The following is a 24,709-nucleotide window of genomic DNA, read 5'->3' on the forward strand; positions in this document are numbered from 1 at the left end:
CAAGATTTTAGATAATTTTACAGGTAGCTCAAGGAGGGGTGACTAAATAATTAAATCGAATACGCAAATATATTTAATGTAGTTGGGTTTTAAGCAAGCAAGCAATAATATGCTATTTTTTTTCAATAACTTTGGTAATTTTTCAGGTATCGCGTTTCCCCGAAAATAAGGCTGGGTCTTATTTAAACTTTCTTCCGAAGAATATAATTAGCGTTTTTGACTAGGGGGTGTCTTGAGGGGAGAGCTTACATTAAAATCATTTTTCAAAATTCAGGCCAGGTCTTATTTTCATGGTAGTTTTTATTTTTAGAGGAAACATGGTAGCTCAAGAAGAGCTGACCAATTAATTGAATCGAATTCGCAAATATATTTAATGTAGTAAGTTTTAAGCAAGCATTTGATGCTGTGAGCCAGTGGTAGACAAACTGCCGCTATCTGGCCAATATCATAGTACCCAGGGCGTACCCTGAAATTTTCAAGTAGGGTTCGGAAATTTTTAATTGCTAAGTTAGATCATAGCAGTCAGCGAGCGGGCTGTAGGTTTTCATAAGGTTTAAAAAAGCGTTTCAAACTCCGAAAACTGCTATGTATGATACAGAAAAATGCTTTTTTTTATTTCAAAAGGGGGGAGGTTCCGACCCTACCCCCCTCCCCCTGGCTACACCCCTGGTGAGAGTGAAAACTTTTTTCATGGCGAGTTTAGGAACCTGAGCCGAAAACTGGACACTTAGAAATATATGGGATTCATCTACAAGCAAAGCAATCACAGAAATTGTGGAGTACAGTATGTTCCCAAGCTTTTTATTTTAAAGGGGGTGTTTCCAATTTTAGGGTGTGGTAGATATTTTGTTATTGATGATGAAACTATTTGTAACTTCTGAAAATGTGTTCGACTAATCATCTTCATCGGCATATGAGCGAATTTCTGAATATTCAAACACATTTTTAGGGGCTCCCGAAGTATGCAAACCAAGATGGCGGACATCGGAATGTAATATGTGTACTAGGTTAGGGTTAGGCCATAAGTTTAGGTATAAATACTACGGGAGGCTCTTGGCTAGTCTCCGAACTGATAATAGGACTAAAATAAGGAAAATTGGAAAAAAATTATGGCCTAACCCTAACCTGTTACCCATGTTACGTTCCGATGTCCGCCATCTTGGTGCGCATACTTCGGGAGCACCCATTTTTATTTATGTTAAGAAGTATGGTATCACACTTGAAAATTAAGGAGGTTGTTTAAAATTTTAGGGTGGGTGTTCACTCTTTATCACTCACTAGTGAAGTATTCTTCGATCACAGAAAGTTACGTTACCTGCAGGTCTTCTCATCAAAGGTGCTGGAGGCCTGAAGCGCTGCTGGGTTGGGAACGGTACTATAGGTAGATTAGGAACTGCTGAAATACTGCCGCTAGATGGCGTCAATGATTTTGTTAGGGCAGCATTCAGCATACTTTCTCTTGATTGTGGTGTGGGGGTTGGGAAAGTATACTTTGGGGCAGTTTGTGTTGCGGACAATTGCATATTTGGAGAAATGTTGAGAACTGATGATAAAATTTGGTCACTGGGTGTCACCAAAAACTGTTTTTCAAGTTGTGGTTGCGATAATGATGACTGTGTCAAGTTTACGGCAGTTTGTTCCCTAGACGGCATTGTCACATTATTCTGGGTTTGGGGAGTTGGAATACTCATAGTCTGGCCGCTAGAGGGCCCTTCTCTTAGAAGTTGCTCGAAGCGTGACACTTCGCTTGATAAACTTCCTGTTGATTCTGATTGGTGCAACATGGGTGCTGCCGTGGAAACTGGTGGCAAAATAGTCTCATACGCAGTCATAGTTTCACTGACTGACACTTGCGGGGATAAAATCCTTTCGATTTCACTAACAGGGGTCGCAGACAAAATATCCAAACTCGAACTGGGTATTGCTTCATAATCCATTGTGATGTCATCAACGAGATCAAAATCGTAGGGGATTTCCGGAAAATCTGTTCTATCTTCGTCATTTTCGTCGATAAGTTTAAAAGTGACGCCAGTCTCTTCGGTTTCGTCGTCGCTCGCGTTTGCGAAAAGACCAAGACGCTTCCGCCTTTCTTCTTCATCTCTTAGTGCTTGTAACGTTTCCTCTTGCAGTTTGTCTTCTGTGAGGATTTTTCTAGAAATTTACGAAAGATTGAATAAATACCTAATGCAGTGGTTCCCACTCTTTTATGGCACACATGGCCCTTTTCCAGAGGACTTCAGCACTTATGCCCCCCTGTTTGTCATCACAGTGGTATTTATAGTGTTATTTTTATTAGTAGATTCCAAATCCTATTATGTTTGAACTATTCATGCTCAATGAAGTGAAAACACTCTGTGAAATAACCCTGCCAAGCGTTGAAACTAAGAAGGGTGAGAAATTTTCTTGCAAAAGAAAAAGTAAAATCAGTTTTGCGTCTATCATTGTGGCTAAGGCTGTCCAAAATCGAATATTTTTTTATTCGAATCGAACCGAATATTTTTCTCGAATCGAACCCAATAATCGAATATTGTTGCGCAATCCTAAATTTGTCTCTAATGTACAATAAAAACTTCCTCTTCAATATTGTGACCTATGTTCAGTTATATCTGAATTATTGCTAATATTTTGCATAACTATGTTTTCAGAGTTATAAAAGGAGATCAAAAGCCTCTTTGAACTGGTCAAAAAATTAGGGTTTCGAAAACTAAGTGTTGAGAGTTGGAAATTGCACAGACTCTTTAGTAGTTGCTATTTTAATCCTATTATCATTAGTATTATTAACTCAATATTTTTTGTGTAATTTTCAGTAAAATGATAAACAACTATCAATATAGATATAGAAAAGTACAATTATTTGTCATAGTAATGAATGGATACAAAGAGTTGCCATTGGAAAGAATTACAAATTCTATTGAAAAAGGGTATTGGACCTCCATAACGTGTTTCAGTCCTGTACCATGTTCCGATGATTACTGACTCAACAGCTACAAACTGATTCTATTTATAGAACTGGCATTTTTTGCTGACACTAACTTTGCTTTTTTCTCCTTATGTTCTCTCAAAAAACGTCATCTTCAAATCTTTGTTACTGATAACTTTTCATTTATGACCATGCATAAAATGGATAATTACATGTCACCGGGCAATAGGAGAGACCTTTTTACAGCAAAGAAAGCAATAGGAACATGTTTTTGCTTGCCCGGTGAAAAACGTGGTGCAAAAGTGGTCGTGAGGCGCATTTTGTACCAAATTTTTGTGATTCGTAAATTGGCGGAAAAACGCTTCGAATAATTTGCGATTCCATTCAATTTCGAATATTTGGTTCGCTTGGACAGCCCTAACTGTGGCCCCCCCTCCAACTGCTCTGTGGCACCCATGGAGAGCCACGGTCCCCTGGTTGGGAACCACAGGCATAACAAATAACTGAATTTGCATAAAAACACAATGACAAATTATAACTATTATTATTCACTCTTATACATTATACATTGTATTATTACAGAGCCTTGTTCAAAAAGAGAATGGGATTATAGAAAGTCATTTCACCTGATTTTCTTCCTTTTGTTAGGTTGAGATTTCGTACGTTTCTTCGTTTCTCCGGTTATTTGTCCATCTTTACCAAACATTTTTTGCTTCTTTTTTGTCCTTGAACGCTTCTTTTCGACCTTGAAAAACAAAATGGCCGACGGGTAATGAAGGTTGACAGTTGCTCTTTACCAGGAATGTAAATTCAGATTTCGGTGTTCAGAATTTGGCATTTTTCATTTACCATATTTTACCGACTATCGTAATCGCCCAAATACCGCCAAGATCACCACCATGGCGTTTGAAAAACCCTGCTTTAAACATGTAACAACTGAAAAGTCTTGATGGTCTTAAATAAACAAAATGGGTGGAACATGAGAAACAGTTGAACAAAAATTCCTTTTTTTTAGGAAATTGTTATCAACAAAATTAAAATTTATCATTGGTTACCAAATACATCCCAAGTAAGATGGTTTTCATGGGGATAGTATTGGCCCTTGGACTCTTGGCGCTCCACAAATATGTGTACCAATATGGAGGTGACTAATTTTGTTCGCCTCTTTTACATCAAGTTGTGTAAAGGGACTGCAACCTATGGGGTATATTCACTTGGCTAACACAGACAGTCCCCGAACTCGTAATAAAACTAAAAAAAGGAAAATCGGAATAAAATTATGGCTTAACCCTAACCTGGTACACACACTACGGGAGTACCGGTCTCTTCAACATGTATGTTATAGCAAGAGTGATAATGATAATTCTAAAAGATTCTTGCCGCACACAATCCTTTAACCATGTCTGGCATACCTTATCTTTCTTAGAATTCTTCGTATCAGGGATTGATTCATCAGACTCTGAATCTGCTTCTTCTCCTTTGTCTATTATTTCTTCTGAAAATAGAAAATGAGGCAAGAAGCTTAAAGTTTAGAATTCAAATTTAATGAATGCAAAAAATTCAATCAAAAGTTCATGCTGACCGCTATCTACAAATATCTTTGAAGTACAGTATATTGCTAGTTTGGTATAAAATTTTAGAAGCGGCAAACGGGGATGGCCAAAATTGAATATTTCACTATTCTGATACATTCCAGAAATATCATTTCGAATACATTCTAAATTGATGGCAAGTTCATGTGGAAAATTACATAAATCACTATATCTTCATGTTAATCACATCTAAAACAACATAAACATAATGTCATTGGTTTCTCTGTGTTATTCGTTATCAGTTGAGATATTGTATGTTTGATCTGCTTGTCTGGCGGCTCAAAATTCCTAATTTTTCAATAAAATATTCCTAATTAATCTAAAATTAAAAAAATTTTATATCTGATATAATGGACAAATTTAGATTCTTATGAATATTCAAGTCGTTTTTGTCAACTCTGGCGCCAAAACACCAAGATAACCTGACAGTTTATCAGACAATTCAAAAAATTACCTTGTCCTACTGATCCTTCTGTAGGTGATGAAACTTTTATGACATCACAATCCTCCTCATCAAAGTCATCAATGTCTTCATCAGACTCAAAACTGCTCTTCCTTCTCTCTCTCTTGCCCGGCTTCAATTCTGACGGACCAGCCTTATTCCTGTAAAACAAAATTTTAATTTGAAAAAATGCAATTGCTATTTCATAACAAAGCACAGCATAACTTAAGTATTAGATTCTCAAAAGCACTACATATGTGAAAGAAACCCAGGTGTCCTGTGAGATATTCGTTTACCTATTCACAAAATTTTAATTTGAAACAATGCAATTGCCATTTCATAACAAAGCACAGCATAACTTAAGTCTTAGATTCTCAAAGTGTTCCATACAGACCCCACGACTGACTCTGAAAGAGAAACCTAGGGGCTCCACGAGCTATTCGTTAACTTATTAAAATACTTAATATTTTTTTGAATATAAAGCAGCAAATACATTGAGTCACTAAATAAAGTAATTTTAATTTATTCAGGGACATAAATTTCTGAGTACAATGTGTTTTTGTTTTTATAAATAGATTTTGGGGTACCATTAAAAATATTCAGCCTCTTCACAGGCTCGTAACATGTAATGTTTGAGAAACCCTGATTTTAGTGTTTATTTATTTAAAATTCAACTGACTTCTAAATACCATGTCATGTGGCCTGCATTTGTGTATTATAAAAAAAAATTTAAATGTAACTCAGAGAAGGCTGATATAAATTACTCTACTATTTAGAGTACATTCTGATATAAAAATTCACAAATGTACAGGGTGAATGCAAAAAGGTTCAAAAACAAGTGTTAAAACTATTTCACTTGAGTTCGGTAGGCTGAAACTACATGACACGGTGGTTGCTAGAAAAACAGAAAATTTGTCATCTGTGCCCTTCAGAGAAATGTCATAACCTAGAAGTCCAGGCTCATGTGGCGTTTTGAAGGTTAATTTGTGGGTGTCATTCAATTTGAACTATACTTATACGCATTTTATTTGTGAACTCATCTGTCCTCCAAATTTCCTGCTTTTCTAGTGACCACCCTGTGGTTTCAGCCTGCCGAACTCAAGTGAAATAGTTTTAACACTTTGTTTTTAACCTTTTTACGTTCTAAATACCGCCAATTGTTATGTCACTATCACAGTTTAAGCGTATGTATATTCATGACTAGGGTTGCCACTTCTGGATACATTTTTTTTCGAATCGAATCTCGAATCAAAACTTTTCGAATCGAATCTTTCCGAATCTGATTCCATTAAGCTTTTTTTTTTATTACATGCGTATGTTTGCCCAAAGTCACAAAAAAGCTCAAATCTAGAAGAAAAAAATTTGAAAATGGAATAGGCTATATAGCAAGGATGATAAGGGTTTTTCAGTGAATAAGCCACACTTATTTTCATCATGATAAAAAAGATGTAGGTCATAGATATCACTAATAAATGCATTGATGAAAAACTTGCTGTTGCAACTTATCTGTGAGTCTTACAATACTGAGTTATTGTGTTATACTTGTATCAGGGCTGAGGCAATTTGATGGAATTCATATGAGAAAATAAGCAGGGAACAGTTGTACTGTTATGTCGTAAACACAGTAACAGCACTGCTTTTCCTTGTCCCACACCAGTATATGTGACCGTGGTATTTCCCTTCTTGTTATATTGAATTAAGGCCGGCCTTATTACCGATTCTTTATCTTCAAAATCTTAGTACAATATTTTATATTTATGCTAGAAGCATAGAGTAATACGACAAAAACATTCTAATTGCATCTGAATTACTATAAATGGGAAATGCTTACAAGAATATGATTGAAGACGATAAAATTAACCACGATTAAATTAAATTCGATAAAAACAATCGTTCATCCGACTACGATTGCGAACAAAAATTTCCATAAATATTAGAGAAAGTATTATTTGTGGCTAACAGCGTTATTGGCTAACTCGGGCTTCATTATTAATGTGGACTACGTTTAATTTCGTAATTCAGAAAGTCCAAATATGCATAATGGACGCCGCGCTGACGAGCGATAATTGGTTGACGCTTTATCTCGATCGGACATGGTCGCTGGGGCTAAGTAAGACAACATTCGCACAGTATGCTCGGTCTGGTATGAAATCTGCCACGTGTTGATGTAAAACAGTGCACAAGTTGCCATTCCTCAAGTATTATTTACTCCCACCTGTCCGTTATGACATTTGCTCGAAATAATCCGAATTGTTTTATTCGCTTGTATCGCGCAAACAAAATTAAAAGTAAATACTACTTTTTTTTGTAACAGCTGAAAAAAGACGTGTATGTACTATTACATTATGTCCCCCTGATTTCGTTTATCGCCACTCGAGTGGAAGCCTGACAAACGCAAACAAAATAAATATATATTTTAGGATGAGAAACATGATTGTCAATTAACATTGCCGGCCGATGAACTCATTCAGTAATAGTTCTCTTCAAATGTACGCAAAATATTGCTCTCAGAACAAAGTTTAAATTAAATTTCAATCAAAATTAAACATTATCTAGACGTCGGTGGCCGATTCTTTATCCAATCATGCCAGGGCGTACAATAACTTAGTCGCAGCGCAGGTGTGCTGTTGAAAATTTTCATCAAAATTGTCACGAATTTTCAGGTATACGATCCATTTAAATTCGCGCATAATGGAAACTTCGGCTATTTAGTGGAAAACTGAACTCGCAGTTTGCTGGTAATTACGCCACACATCATCTCGAGTGATGCGTAAAAGAGTGTGTTGTGTCGAACTTGAAACAAATGACGGCAGACAAGTAAAAAAGTCAATCACGAAAAATTCATTTTCATTTATTTACGTCCCGTAATTTGTTGCTATTTGGAGTGCCGCATAAACGCATTCGGCAGTTTTAACGCCACCGAAAACAACGATTAACAAATGTTCAATGTTTTTCTTTCGGTCCCGTAATTTGGTGTTATTTGGAGTGCTGCATAAACGCATTCGGTAGTTTTAACACCGCCGAAAACAACAATTAACACACGTTCAATGTTTTTTTTTTCGGTCCCGTAATTTGGCGTTATTTGGAGTGCCGCATAAACACACTATGGCAGATTTAAAGCCGCCGAAAACGACGATTTAACGAACGTTCAATGTTTTTTTTTTCGCTAAATCGCTCTCTTTTTCCGAATCGCGTAAATCTGATTCGAATCGATCCGGAAAAGATGCGATTCGAATCGATCCGATTCGTAAATCCAAAAGTGGCATCCCTATTCATGACAATTCAATTACTGGTATCTTAATTATAAATTTAAATTGGGTTGCGCGAGACTGACTCCCTATCTTTCCTCCATGCCTTTATGCTAGTGGATCCGTATCCGTATAATGCAATTATGCTGTCTGTTGCTGGAATAAACATGACTATTCTATCCAATTCAAGAGTCCTGCCGCACACTAACACAAATTTATTTCTGTAACGTTTCGTCCGACTAAAGTCAGACTTCTTCAGACAAGCAGTATCGTTGTAAACTGCTTGTCTGAGGAAGTCTGACATTAGTCGGGCGAAATGTTACAGAAATATATTTTTGTTAATCTCAATTATAGATATAGATTATTCACGGCTTGTTATAAAACATACAATTATACAAATACAAATTTTTTTCTATGCACATTATTATTACTAATATAAGGCTCACATACCTGTTTTAAGAAATTATACAAAAAAAATTAAAGTAATATATTCCTAAATTCGTGATCACCTCTCATTTCAAATTTCTAGATTTTTGAATGAATTGATTTTTTCAAATTACATAAGGAATGATAATTTATATATTATAAGGTTTACAAGTAGTATTTTATAGTTTTTAGGTTATAAAATTAGAATACAAAAAAAACTTGATACTTAATGAATGGCCATAGATATGCCAAGTATTATTATCATAATTTATCCAAAGAACATTATTGGCCATATATAGTTTTCGTTCTAAAATAAATTCATAAAAATAAACTAAACTATATGTAAATTCATCAGAAATAATAAATTTTTAAATTACGAAGTACAATCAAAAAGTGTAATGTATGAGATAAATTAATAATAAATCTTTAAAAAATATCAGGCTCCAACTAATCTAAAGTACTATATTAAAATCCATGAACATCTTCGGCCATTTATAAGCTAGTGTTAAAATTTCATATACAATCAAGCATATGAAACAGGATACTTATGCATATGGCATAGTGCAGCGGTTCCTAAAGTTTTTGCTTGTGTGGCGCCAAATTATCAAGGTTACGAGCACAGTTACGAGAAAAAAAACTGCTTCAAAATAGAACTTAAATTTTGTGATTGTTAATGTGTAATTCATGGCCTTAAAAGTTTGCTATCAACATGTAGGCCTAAGGATTAAGAGCGAAAGATCAATTCTTCTCATCATCACCGCACACAATTTTTCTTATCAAATGCTCCAAGTAACATTCCTGTTTGCTGAACTTGGATAGGCAGATAAATAAACTGACAGTGTGACAATCTTTATTGTTATGTAACAATAGAGGCAGATCCTACGCAACAGAACTAAACGACAAAGAAAGATGAAATAAATTCATTGATTCATGTACACAGCATTTAAAATAAGAACCAATAAAAAAATTATAATAAATACAATATGTAAGACATTCAATCATATTTCAGTTATGTTTTACACAATTCTGTTAATCTTCATCCGCACATAGCAACTCGCCCCACCCATTGAGAACTGCTGCTATAGTGGATTATCAATCCACCTATCATTATCAGGCATACATACAGTTTAAAAAATTCTAAAAAAAGTGATAAAGTAAATTTCTACAAATTTGAATTTTCTAAATTACAACAAAAATGGTTTCCCGAGCCTTTTACAGAGAAATCTACTTGTTCATTACAATCAATTTCCTCTATTTTCGGCCATTTATAAATCTGTAGCCTCAAATTTCATTGCACGCTTTGATCAAAACAGGAAATAGTCGTTACATAACATCGACACAAAACAAAATGGCGGACAGCCCAAGGCAGAACGTGTCTGGGTTTACGTAACCTACTAAACGTTGTAGACAAAATGGCTTTCAAGAAACAAGGAATTTGAAAAATGCATTGCCTTGTAGTTGATTATATTACCTGTTAACAAATGCCCATATGTTGTTAATTCATTCCTAAATTTATTAAATCTAATATCCAAAATTACTTGTATCAGTTGTATATATTACTTCAAATTCTTCATTTTAAGTGTAATTCAACGTGCCAGGCATCATATACAAAAAGGCTCCAAAACAAACACGAACAACTTTATATGATGTACTTAAATTATATACTATTACTTACGGTATATTGTTTAATATTAACCATCATTAGCCAATTGCATGGCCACACAAAATGTTTTAGTTCTAAATGTTGAATCATTGCAAAATTGCCTCCAATCAAAGGGAGAATGCCGAACTAAAATGATGATCAACAACCAAAGGTAACTTGTTAAAGCAATAAATTCTAAGAAAAAAGGAAGTAATTTTTGAACATTTTTTTCTTTGTTTATCATCATAATATCAACTCACACTTTAATATTTGAAATTTAATCACCCAATAAATTACTAAAACCTGCTGGCTAAACACAACTTTAAAATACATCAGCCGATATAAAATGTTGCTCCTATGTTGAAACAATAAATTCTAAGCGGAAAAGAGCATGTTAATTCTTTGTTTGTTTGTTTATTATAATTTCAACTCACTAGTCACTACCTCAATAATAAAAACCTAATCGCCAAATGAATTACTAAAACCTGCTGGCTAGCCACAACTCAGGAATAGATTAGTCATACAAATAGCATAATTTTAAAAGTTATATCATATATTGTATTTACTATAGTTTAACTCTATTTATTCTATTAATTAGTTTATAGTTACTAAAACATAAATTAGCAAAGTTAATATAGAAATAAAAAAAGACAACAGCATAAAAATAGGCTATTACTTTTTAAGGACTTTCTGGGTTTTGTTTCGCATGTCATAGAAGTAAGTTTAACAACCTGTTCAAAATGCAATGTCACAGGGCTATTTGTATCACTTTTGATTCTATTTTTGAGAGGACGGCCTGTTCGTGAGCAAGACAGCTTGACAGAACATGCTACATTTGTCGTTTTCCATATCTATATAAAGGTAATCAGTTACAGTTTTAAAATAGACACGAAAACTAAAGTTTAAACTTAACAAAGTTCAGAAAGAACTGCACGAAAAAGAGCATGTTTATATATAAATACATAAAATAACAAAGCAACAAACAGAAACAGTTTTTAAATTATATTTGTTTTGGCAGATGTGCCGCTAAGATTTGAGAGCCAACGCAATTTTAACAACCGTGCCTACTAGTAACAAACCGCTTAGAAATGACTGTTATAATGTCAAAATGAGCAATTTTAAAATTTGTTTCTCATCATTTTCATAATAATTTAGAATCACTGTAATCATTAATTAATTACTTTACAGGTTTATGGGTTAACTTAATTTATTAAAGATTAATTACCTAATTTAATAGAAAAAACAGAAATAAAAAAACTTATATAGACCTTGCTCTGTACTAAGGTTGTCTGAAAAATTTTGATTGATTTTATAGTAATAACAACTAAAAATTCCTTTGTCTTTGTTTATTAATAGTTCTTATTGTGCTTGTAGTCCTCATTTACCATACAATAAAATTTATTTAAACCTACAATTGTTAATAATATAAAATTGGGCGAAATTTTCAATTGTTATTATCAATTCAATAAAAATAAACTACTTTACTGATTACCGTAGTTTATTTAAGTAAGAAAATTTAATAAAATAACGTAATAGAATCCTACCGGTATACCCTTATTTTATGTATATTTTAAAGATAAAAAACAGTGTAATTTTAAAATATTTTTATTCTTCATTTATTTATCAAAACTCAACCAGTTACTTATTAATTAAAAAATAATAAGACTTTATGGACACCTTATTTAATACAAAGCTATAGAACCTAATTATCAAACGTTTTTTTTTTTGTTTTTGTTTATTATAATTTGAACATCTTAAATTACTTATTGAAAAAAATAATAATCACCCAATTTGATAATCCATAAATTTGTTAATCAAGAAAACTGAAGCAAGGTGACAAAAAAACAGGAGTTGTTTTAATCAAAAAATTTTATTTTTATTTTTCATCTGATGTACCGAAACTTTTATTTGATATAACTTGATATACTTTCTTAATTAATCAACTGGATACTTGTTCATTTATTAAAAGTCAATTACCGAATTTAATGAGAAAATAAGATACCACAAATCTATAAATTCCTCTCTGAACTCTTTCTAAAATACAGGGTGTCCATAGGGGCTATTTACAATTTCAATTTTGTTATAAAATCAGTTCTCAATATATCTTACCTAGGTTTGTTGTTTTCAATATCAGCAATAATTCAAGCAATAATTCAAGAGGGCCAAGACAATATATGGTATTGATAAATCCCCTTCGCAATTTGTAAAAAATATTAAGACTTTATGGCAACCTATATAATACAAAGCTATAGAACCTAATATTCAAAGTTTATTTGTTTGTTTATTATAATTTACACTTCTTAGATTACTTATTAAAAAATAATAATCACCCAAATTTGATAATCCACAAATTTAATAATGAAGAAACTCAAACAAAGCGGCAAAACTAACCAACGAGTCGCGAGACTCCCTTCTTGAATGTATAGTTCAAAGCAATGCTGCAGACAGTGGAGTGGCTAACATGTGCGTTTGTGGATGGTTATATAACAGTCTACGTTATGTAACAATAGGTCATTTGGTGCCATATTCTCTCCTATAGTAAAATCAGTCACCAGACCGTGCTTGATTGTTTAACAAAATTATTAAAATCTGCTATGTCATGCACGGATATAGTGCTCTAGCATGATTAAGCGTGAAAATGTGGATTTATGGTTTTTATGTACGTAACATGTATGGCACGGACCTAAATTTTTTTAAATTTAAAATGGAGGGTAAAAATAAACCCAAAGTACTTCTGGCGGGAATATCCCCTTCCTCAGTTGTTACATAATTTAAATTTAACAATAATTGTAGGTTATTTGACGATTTTAAAAGAGACTAACATTTTTCTTTGAATGTTACATAACGTAAACTGGAAGACGTTTCATTTTGGTTACAATTTGAGAAAATTTAGAGAGATTTGCTGAAAGCAGAATCACTCGGGAACAGAAAAATATCCGAACAAATTAACAGGCGACTACTGAACTGCCAATAGGTACTGAGATGATAAATAATTATAGAGCAAATATATTTGATTCGATGCATTACAACAGTGGTTCCCACAAAGGGGAAAAATGAATGTACGAATTTACAGACAATCGAGGTGCCATGCATGCGCTACGGAGATGATAAATAATTATAGCATAAATATTTGATTTGATAAGGATGCATTACAACAGTGATTCACACGAAAGGGGCTGTAGACAATTTTTGAGAAGGCGCATAACAGAATTTGGAATCAGCCAATCAAAATAACACTAGAAACACCAACGGAATGACAAACCGATGGTAATAATAGCTGAAAAAGCTTCTGGAAAAAGCTTTTATGGCCACAAGCCAGGGGGTAATGGATGCTGAAAAAGCTTGGAAAAGGAGGCTAAAAGCCATAAAAGGTTGGGGCCCACTGTGCAGGCTGATTTGTAGACCACTGGTGGGTCGCGACAGGAATCTTAGTGGGTCGTGAAAAGATGTAAAAGTTTCGGTGCTCCCGAAGTATGCGAACCAAGAGTTTTATTTTAGTCCTATTATCAGTTCGAAGACTAGCCAAGAGCCTCCCGTAGTATTTATACCTAAAATTATGGCCTAACCCTAACCTAGTACACATATTACATTCTATGTCCGCCATCTTGGTTCGCATACTTCGGGAGCCCCAAAGTTTCCTTATAACGATCTTCTCAAAGGAACAAAAATTTGCTACACAAAGAGTGACCATGTGGCTTTTTTCACGCATAGCAGTTTTGTACACTGTACAGCACTTCTTACCGTGTTTCCCCGAAATTTAGACAGAATTTAGATTTATTTTCTTTTGAAGAATAACACTATGTTTTTTTTGGAAGAGGTCTTTTGTGTTCATTTATCAAAAATAAAATTACATTGTAAAAAATCACAAGATTTTTTAATAAACATTATATAAAAACTGACATCCATTGTTTTTATTTGTATTTCCTATACAAAAATAAAGTGACAGATATCATAATTGTGATTTCCATCTTACCTCAGGTCATTGAACCTTTCCTCTCCCACACATTTTAAATTTATTTTAAGGGGAGGGTTTATTTAAAATCATTTTTAAAAATTAGGTATTATTTTCAGGCCAGGTCTTATTTTTGAGGAAACACGGTAGTTTTGCGATGATTAGCCATTTCTGTGTTCTGTGTTATGTCATAAAAAGTTAAATGGGTCGCCATAAGCTGTGGTATTAAATAGTGGGTCTCGACTCTAAAAAGTTTGGTAGACAATTTCTGTAGACAATTGACTTTATGAATTTCTGATAATAGGCCGTATAAAGAAGGTTAAAGAATCGATGCTACATTAGCGCAAGATCTATTGATGTATTGTCCCTAATGCGGTAGACCACGGGTGAAGGCTACATATAGTGGTAGCCAGAAATTTTCAGGGGGCGTGTGTTTTCATGAATCTTGAGGGGCTGAAAAGCGTTTCAAGCTTCGGAATATTGCTATGTATGATACAGAAAGATGCTTTCATTTTTTTTACATTTCGAATTGGGGGGGGTCGACCCGAAAAACCACCCCCCCTGGGGGTAGACATCACTTTTAATGAATATTAACAAAAAATAACTTTTAAAGCTTCTAAAATAATTTATGCGATTAAGCTAGTAAAAAACATGTTATTTTAATTAAATTCTAAGAGACAACCGCATTGGAAGTCAAGAATAATTAAGTCCAGAAACGTGACCCATTACCTATTTATCGTAATCGTGAAAATTTTGACTTCAACTCCAGATCGATGGAATTTAGACTCCGACCACCACGCTCACTAAACTAACTTGAACACAAAGATACTCACCCTTTTCCTTCTGTTTTTATCTCTTCCTTTTTCAACTCTTCATTTTCAAGTTCAGATTCATCCATTTTCTTCGGTTCGTTCATTCACAATTTTTTTTTCAAATGTTCAAACTTAGAACAATAATTAGTTCATACTTGATAAGAATAACTAGATTTAGTTAGAACTGGAAATAGAAAAATGGAATTTATTAATGGCCTTTGAGTTGATTTCTCGGAATTTACCAGACTTCACTGGAAGTAGATTTCCTTAACCGTAATAATTAAATGCAGCTGATGATTTAGAAATTGAGTTATGGCTGGAGGATTTGTCAAATATGATTTCCTTGCCAGTTGATTTCTCGAAATTTATGCGACTTTACTGAAGTAGATTGCATTTACCATAGTACTTCAATGATGCATATGATTTAATAATATTTAAATCAAGGGTCGCCACCTACGGCCCGCCGGCCGGCTTCACTAACCTTATAGTAACAAAACATCCGTTTTGACGAACATATTCATCAGACTGAATTATATTATAACCTAACAATTATATAATTCACAATTACTCATTTAATGAGCATATACTTTAATTAAGCAAATGGCAACAAAACACAGAAAAGTTGATGCTAAGTGCAAAGGGTTCAATGGCGCTGAAAATATTCAAATGGAATTTTATGAGATGTAATGAAGAAATAAACCAATATTCTATTCGAAAGATGTATCACTACTTGATTTTTATTATAAAAAGTACCATATGTTTGGGTTTTCAACTTTCTTAAAATATGTGCGACCCGTCAATGACTTGCAACCTTAATTTTGGCCCGCGAGCTACAAAAGCTTGCCGACTCCTGATTTGAATGTTATTTCTTTGAACAATCTTCTGCAGGCCAATTACTGTTATATGTTCAAAGCAGGGATTGTAGCCATGAACCCACTGAGGTGTTCCATCCGGTCCAGTTGTGTCTCTTACAACCATAAGTTCTATGGATATAACTTTCCATTGAAAATATCAATGAAAAAATGACCTTAATTGATACATTGTGCTTCTTAATATTATATAAACATTAGCCTAGCTGTTGTAAATTAATAGTTTTTTTCATAGTTTCTCATATTAAGTTTTAAGCCTTGGCCCACTCAGAAAAGTAAGTGCCCATCCCTGTAGTAGAGAAGTTGATAGCTGTTAATGTGAGGAATTAAGTTTTTTGTTATGAACCTTATTTATAAAGAAGTGAAAAGCACTGATTGAAGAGTTTTGACAGTCCCTTGACAAACTATGTATATATAACACAGGTTGTCCAAAAAATTTCACCCAATTTTATAGTAACAATTAAAAATTTCTTGTATTTGTTTATTAATAGTTCTTATTGTCCTTGTAGTTCTCATTTATCGCACATTAAAATTTATTTAAACTTACGATTGTTAATAATATAAAATCGGGTGAAAATTTTTGGTTAATCTGTATGTTTGGTTTATACTTGTTACTAAGATATTCGTATATGACAGGTTATTGAACTTTTAAAATAATTAAAGTTCTTGATTGATGCCTTATTTAGAGACAAAGAGAGAGAATATTATATTTAAATTCCAAAATGTCAAAAGACATTAAGACACGCATCACAATTACTTAAAATAGCATTGAAACTCTTAATATGGTAGATAAAAATGTCAGTATGACCTCATAAGCTGATAACAAATGGAATGGTTATGTAAGATTATTATGTAACAAGATGACTTAGCAAAAAGATCAATATTGGGAAACGTCATACTTCACCGCTGATCGTAAATGATTAAGTCAAGAATTGTAAACACCAAAATAAAACAACGATAAATCATTTCGTTATAACTAGTATTGACAAGTGAATGTCTAAGATGTCTCCCGATGGAGAGAAAATGCTACAAGAACGAAATTCCTGATTTCAAGGGATAAATTTTCAATTGAAATAACTATAATTCACCCTATGTATGTAAATGTAACATATGTATCCCACTGGAAAGAAATTGCTATAAAATTGCCAACATTTTTGAATTTAAAGGGATCGTTTTCACCCGATATGGAGAGAAAATGCTAGAACAACGAGCTTAAAGCCCGGTTAGATAATATCATATCGTATTCTGAGTTTATATTTTTTGAGGAGGCGTGAAGCTAATGAAAATAAAAATATTTGGTAGATTGGATATTGCGGTTCATTTTGGATATCTACATTTCTTTATTTAGGAAATTTACGTTCCATCCACGTATTCTCAATTTCCGATTGAACCACATTCCATTACGAGAAAGGAGTTGCGCAACATCCAGCACTCATTTCTAAAAATTGAATAAAATTCATGTAATAAAATCCTCGAAAACATATCATTTGCAGCCAAAATTACCCTGTCATCAGATAACTCCACCACAAATGCGTCCAGTATTAGATAACGTTTCGCAACGTGTCAGATTTGGTAACGATTACAACTTTGTGGGCAGAGCTTTGGAAATAAATACAGTGTTTGTATCGCAGGTTTAGGGATGCATGGGTTCAAACCCCGTACCCATCACCTTGAGTTAGATTATATTTACAATGCAGAAATGGCAGCGATTACCTCATGGTTGAGAACAGTGGTTTTCAAACTTTTTAGGCGCTGTCCCTTTTTTAGAATTTGTCAAGTCTCGTGCCCCACGCCCCCACCTCAAAAATAACTAGCTAACAATAAGCTACAAATAACAGATAGTGAGGCAAAAGTATGTTTTATTCCAAAAATACGTGGATGGAACGTAGATATCCAGAACAAAGAAATGTAAATACCCAAAATAAAGCGGGCAAAATGAAATCTGGCAAATTATTTTATTTTTAATTAGCTTCACGGCCCCTCAAAGAATTGTCTAAAACTTAGGAGAAGAGTGATATTCGAGGGCCGCAAGAGGGGAACGCCAGCAAGGAGCCAATACCAGCACAAGTACGTTCATTAAGATACCCTGTATAACTGAATTGTTTTGAAATTTGAATAGTCGCTCAAACTGTGATAATACGGAAACAAATGGCGGTATCTAGAATGTAAAAAAGTGAAAACAAAGTGACTATTTCACTAAAGTTTGGCGGGCTATACTAAATCGATTTGGAAACCACGGCTCTAGAAAAAAAATGCCGTACAATACATTATTACACGGCATAAATGATTATTCGAGATCAAGTTACCAATATCGAGTTTATTCTGAGAAAAACCTGAGAATTTTTTGACAAACAACTTGAAATATACGCAGATCTTATCTTATTGCAATACATCATCCTATCAATTGATGAAAAAAGGGCGCTCCAGAAGTGTGTGTACCAATACGGAGGTAACTAATTTTGTTCGCCTACTCTACATCAAGTTGTGTAAAGGGATTGAAACCTTTGGGTTTGGCTAACTTTAGCTTAGCCAAAGCTATTGGATAAACTAAAAAACAATGTGAACTTGAAATGATATAAACATCAACTAAATCTTACATGTTATATAATGAATGAGTCATGTTCCGCACTTTAATTGAATTTTCCAAATCAATTATGTCTGATGCGGTTGAGCGAATATACATGAAAATATCACCCACAAGAGATACGCTGAGCAAATTGACAAACATAATAATATCACAAATACCATGATAAATTATTATCTCACCTACCTATGTCAAAAATATAATAAAACAATAAAGAGATAAGGAACTTGATGCTTTGACATCCAAATACATTTATACATGTATACGATCTATGATTAAGATAAACGTCAATGGGTTATAAATAAATGAGATATAACAAGTAGATACAGAGAAACAATAAGATTATTATTGATAAAAGAAACAAGTGTTTAGTCTCAGTGTGGGCGCAATGGTTAAGGCAGGTGTAGGAAAGGTTATCAGATCAGGGGACAACAATTTTGCCCATCTAATCTGGTGGGCCATGTAAGTGTGATGTAAAAATAACATTTTATGAACAATATTTAGAGTGATTATTTGGTTTCTGCGAGACTAACTACTTATCCTTCTTCTATGCTTTTGTGCCGGTGGATCCGTATGCATATGAATTATGTATGTCTGAAGAAGTCTGACCTTGGTCAGACGAAACGTTAAAGAAATAAATATTTGTGTTAGTGTGCAGCAAGACTCTTGAATCACTTAGGAATATTTAGAGTGTTACAAAATCAAAAGTGAAAGCCTCGTGCCAAAACTAATTTCATTGGGGGCTCCCGAAGTATGCGAACCAAGATGGCGGACATCGGAATGTAATATGTGTACTAGGTTAGGGTTAGGCCATAATTTTTGGTATAAATACTACGGGAGGCTCTTGGCTAGTCTTCGAACTAATAATAGGACTAAAATAAGGAAACTTGGAAAGAAATTATCGCCTAACCCTAACCTGTTACCCATGTTACGTTCCGATGTCCCCCATCTTGGTTCGCATACTTCGGAAGCACCTTTCATTGAATATTTCAACAAATTCTGTGAGCTATTTTTTAGCTGAAAAATTAAAACTTGGTTTTAGTTTGGTTGTGGCATCATCAGGCGGGCCAGATTGAATTACCCAACGAGCCGGAATTGGCCCGCGGCCGTGGTTTGCCCATGTGGTATCTAAATATTGATTAGATAAAGTGATTAAGTACATAATTTTTACATGTAGCGGTATATGATTTTTTGTAAAGATAGACTTCAGTAAGATATGTAGATACAGAAAAACAATAAGCTCAGATATGACTCAAAATAATGTTTTCATAAGTAAAACAAGTGGCCAGTACGGGGATCGAACCCGCGACATTCGCGTTATTAGCACGACGCTCTAACCAACTGAGCTAACCGGCCAGACAGCCTTCGAATAGGCTAAACTGACACCTTAAACAGATAAAAGTAAAGCTATTTAAACAAACCGTCTGTGTAAACAATGGAATACTTCGGCTCATTCATACTAAAGACTCGTAAGAAGAAAAAGTAAAACTCAATTTCTAACTTAGCCTACATAAATAGTGCCATGCTGTAGGCCTACTCCTTTGATACCAACAGCGGATAACTAGTTAAGTTTTCCTGGTTTATGGTGAGGTTTTTAAATAGCTAGCCCAAGTGTGACATTGCCTCAAACCTAATGCCAGTAGTTTTACTCTAATTTAATTTAGTCACGCTTGGCTTGCGATGATGATTCATATATGTAAATGGAATTAAGTGTTGAGGTAATGAGATGGCAGTATGCTCTTGATGATCATCAAAACAATCTCCACAATGGGTAAGTGAATGAATATTGATTCAACCCAGACAAAATGAAATTCTTTACAAGTTTAATGCAGGGGTGTGCAACAGGGGACCCACGACCTGGCCCGCCAAACCATTTAGTGTGGTCCTTGCGTTCCATCCAGCATAAAATCCTAATATAATTTTTTTAAATTCGCTCTTATGGGTGAAAATGCAAAGTTTATTTAATCTTTTCTTTGTGTTAAAGCTTTCGCCATACAGACATACAAACAAATACCTATCAACATACTTACCAATCTTATTAAGATCGATAAGTAATGACTTGTGGGCAGAAAGAAATAAAACCCACATCTGAATAGACTTGACTTGATATGCTATCTTAATCAACTTTAGTAAAAGCTTCCTCACAAATATTAATAATCACTGAGGCGTGACTAGGCAGAATAATCACATACAAATATGTAAGAGTCAATGCTGTTTTCTCTCACTCCCTTGAGAACCAGTTATACAGAAGTATAATAGACAAAAATAAATGAATTAGTAATCTTGAGTTTAATTAAAATTTAATCAATATAGAAGTACGACATGAACAAGTCCTAAATGGGGATTTTTAATACCGTTTCCAAAATCAAAACACATGGCCAGTACGGGGATCGAACCCGCGACATTCGCGTTATTAGCACGACGCTCTAACCAACTGAGCTAACCGGCCAGACGGCCTTCGAGTAGGCTAAACTAACAATATAAACAGAGTATCGATAAGAGTAAGGCTATTCAAACATATTGTCTATGTAAACAATGAGATACTTTGGTTCTCACGAAAGACAGTCAGAGCTGGTTCCCCATAACTATTCAAAAAGAGGATATTTAGTCTTGGTCTGAATGATACTACGATACCTTTCTTTAAGAAGTTTTAAGTATCAACTTTATTTTAAACATTCGTTTAAAACAATGCTCTTTACATTCAAAATATTCCATGATATTTTCAGTTTGACATGGCCCGAATTATTGCACTTTGTGTAATGAAATGCAGATCTATACCTTTAGCCTGTATGAGAAATTTTGATAATAATCGGTCTTTACGTAATGATTTTTGCCAAAAAATCTCACAAATGCACTCCCTTAATACTTCAATGATCTCTTATGATTCATAACATTCGTCAAAGATGAATCTCTCTCACTCCTCATACAGCATGTGGCCTTACTAGGACAAATCCTCTTGTCAAACCCAAGGCTGATTAAAACGATAAACTCTCACCCTTAAATATATTTAAAGTGAGTAAACTCGCGATGTTTTGATCATATTTGGGTTTTTTCTGACTGCGCCCCGCAAGACATCCTGTTTTGATCAGGGAAAAGAGTGAAGAATGTTTTTTTATAAAACCATTGTAAAAATTCTAATAAATTGAAAAATTACAGATCTGATTTCAATAATCAAAATTTTATAGGAAAAATATTCAGAAGAGTCTGATGTCAAGATTTTTCAGAATTAGATTTAAATTTTCAAAAAATATAAAAGTATTTTTGTCCAGCTATTCTGACTGTATGACACCTAAAATCATATTGCTATGCCGCTTCTACAAACTCCAGGACTTTATGCCTTATATTATCAACACAAAACTGCTAATTCCAGCTTCGGGTAAGCACTAACTGTTCCACCGACTGACTTTTTAGATTTGGATGGGTTCTATTTTAATAATTGCAAGAATAATACAATACATGTACACACAGAAAGATAAAGACAGGCTCATAAAAAATAAAAAAATCATAACAAATCTAAACAAATAAACAGGATCCCAGGTCTGTAGGTAAGATGGATCATTTTAAACTCTGCCACAATACAAATAATTAGGGTTTGGGGTCTAAAAATAACGTCGAACAGAAGAAATGTGATGTGTAATTACCGCCATAACTGCTTGAAGAACGTCAAACTGATATTTGATCACATTACAGCATTATGTAGGAAAAACAACAAACTACAGAGGAATAACTATATCAGCAGTATCTGCAAAGATCTACAACAGAATGTTGCTGAACAGGATATAGGCCTACCCGCAAGTAGATAGTAAGTTGAGAAATAATTGAAACGGATTTAGACAGAACAGATCAACAGTGGCCCAAATCCTCACACTATGAAGACTTATAAAAGAGATAAAGAATAAGAATCTTCCAGCAATACTCACGTTTGTCGATTTTAGCAAGGCCTTTGACTCTGTACATCGAGGAAAGCTAATGGAGATACTGGCGGCGTACGGGATCCCTCTCAAAATAGTCACCGCTATTAACATGCTATACATGCACACTACTGCTCAAGCCATATCTCTGGACAACAACACTGAGTTTTTTTAAATACTAGCTGGATTGCTACAAAGAGACACCTTGGCGCCATGTATCTTTATAATCGCTTTAGACTATGTCATGAGGCAAACAACTGTATGGGAACAAAACCTGGGATTTATCCTTGATAGAGCTAGGAGCAGGCGACACCCAGCAAAAGTAATTTGCGATGCTGATTTTGCAGATGACTTGGCATTAATGACAAACAACCTAAACCAAGAGCAAATACTACCAACGGAACTGGAACAAGCAGCAAGGCAAACAAGACTACACATTAACAGCTGCAAAACGGAATACATGCTTTTCAATCAGGACAATGGAGAATTAAAAAAGATAGGTGGATTTGTGCTGAACCAAGTAGAGGACTTTCGATATTTGGGAGGATGGGTAAATACCTGCTCAAAGGATATAAATACCAGAATTGGAATGGCCTGGTCAGCACTATCCAAACTAGAAAAAATTTGGAGATCGGGATTGAAGGAAGAACTAAAGATAAAATTTTTCAAAGCTGCAGTAGAAACTGTTCTCTAATATGAATCAGAAACGTGGACTCTGACAAAGGCAGCAAGCAAGAAGCTGGACGGTGCATACACAAAAATGCTTAAGAGTAGTTAAAAGAGTAACATGGCAGAACAAAATTCCAAACAAAACACTATTCGGTAAATTACCAAGCATCACAACCATAATAAAGGAGAGATGCCTTAAATTTAGTGGCCACTGCTATAGAAACAAGAAAGAAATCGTACATAAACTAATCCTATGGGAACCAAAACATGGGAAAAGAAGCGTGGGTAGACAGCGACGTACATACATTGATCAACTTGAATAGGACAAGGGGATACCACGTGAGAATCTTGCCAGTGAAATGGAGGACAAGGAAAGTTGGAAGAAGATTGTTATAGCAAATGTTCGACTGCTGCCGCATTGAAGTGAAGTGACAGCATTATGTATTGTGGAATTTTTATGGTTTTTAAAAAATCTGTCTGGAGCGGAATGAAATTCTCGACAACGTGTTTATCAATCAATCAATCAATTATTTTATTTCGGCTCTCTGACTAAAACGGAACAATACAAAAAAGTAAACAGACAACAAATAAAGAACAATACAAAAAAGTATACAAACAACAAATACAGAAATACCTGGAAGGCGAGCATAACTTAAAATAAAGTTAAAAAAAGTACAAGTATGTGCCCACCTACCAAAAAATAAAATAGGAATAATACGAGTATACAAAAAATATGAACATGATTCAAAATCGGGCAGTGCTTATAACTCAATTTAAAATGATAAAAGCCAAATAATTGCTTGAATCAGTGGATAATTTACATGGAGTAAAATAAGTGTTGCTCTTGAAATAAAGACAGCAGAATTCAGGTAGATAAAATTAAATGTAATAGAATCCCAACGACTTCCTCCGTCTCTGATTGATATAAACATAATGTTTCAAATGTTCGTATACAATTATGGTAGCTGAGAAATCGCCAGGATTAGCCTTGCAGTAAATATATATAAATAAAGCTGATCTCGATTGCTGTAAATTTTGGGTCTGAGATTCCCATATAGCATAGAAATATACAATATTCATTCATTTATTTATAATCAAACCCACTCAATCTTCAGTAAGGTGGTGTGTCACATGACAATTGGGGTACCGGTATCAAGTATAGTGCGAAACTGACTTTTATTCAAAAAAAAAAACTGTGGGCAGTATTTTCACATCAGATTTTTGTTTGGCGATATTTAAGCATTTACTTTCACATCACATTTTTGCTTGGCTGCTTGGCGTTGTTTAAGAACTTACTTATAACACGCAGGACGGAAATTCATACACGCACTGAAACTTCAAATAAGGTCCAAAACACTGAAACATACCGACATAAGCTAGTCTGTTTTTGAGTTATCTTACCTTGATTTCTTCACAGTAAGTCTTCGATGTTGACCGGCAGCTACTTACCGTAACATATCACTGGAAGCTCTAATCCCTACTGTACTTCCCTGAATAATTCCAAAGAAAAGGGAACAGGATACCGGTACGCCCTTCAACGAAACCTACTCGAAACCCGAGGAAAGCCCCTAAAACAGGAAAAGCTATTTCCAGTGAATCGCTTTGATTACGAAAGAGAATCACAGTGGTGTTTGGAGTCGGA

The 24,709-nt window shown here is 34.3% G+C and overlaps 1 protein-coding gene and 2 non-coding genes across 4 annotated transcripts in view; all 3 read right to left on the reverse strand.

The window, feature by feature from the left end:
* Positions 1–24,486, reverse strand: part of LOC120340107 (helicase ARIP4-like) — a 46,462-nt gene extending 21,976 nt beyond the window's left edge. For both annotated transcript variants that reach the window (XM_078115812.1, XM_078115811.1), the window contains exons 1-6: positions 24,469–24,486; positions 15,056–15,218; positions 4,967–5,115; positions 4,333–4,415; positions 3,547–3,665; positions 1,316–2,151 (exon numbers count right to left, since the gene is read on the reverse strand). In XM_078115812.1, the coding sequence (XP_077971938.1) occupies positions 1,316–2,151; positions 3,547–3,665; positions 4,333–4,415; positions 4,967–5,115; positions 15,056–15,138 (1,270 nt within the window). In that variant the 5' untranslated portion in view covers positions 15,139–15,218; positions 24,469–24,486. The remainder of the gene's footprint in view (positions 1–1,315; positions 2,152–3,546; positions 3,666–4,332; positions 4,416–4,966; positions 5,116–15,055; positions 15,219–24,468) is intronic.
* On the reverse strand, positions 19,770–19,843 carry Trnai-aau (transfer RNA isoleucine (anticodon AAU)). Its single transcript has one exon. It is a non-coding gene; the product is annotated as a tRNA-Ile (tRNA).
* Positions 20,863–20,936, reverse strand: Trnai-aau (transfer RNA isoleucine (anticodon AAU)). The gene has a single exon. It is a non-coding gene; the product is annotated as a tRNA-Ile (tRNA).
* Positions 24,487–24,709: the final 223 nt, after the last annotated feature.

The sequence above is a fragment of the Styela clava genome, chromosome 9 (genome assembly GCF_964204865.1).
Source record: "Styela clava chromosome 9, kaStyClav1.hap1.2, whole genome shotgun sequence".
Lineage (NCBI taxonomy): Eukaryota > Metazoa > Chordata > Ascidiacea > Stolidobranchia > Styelidae > Styela > Styela clava.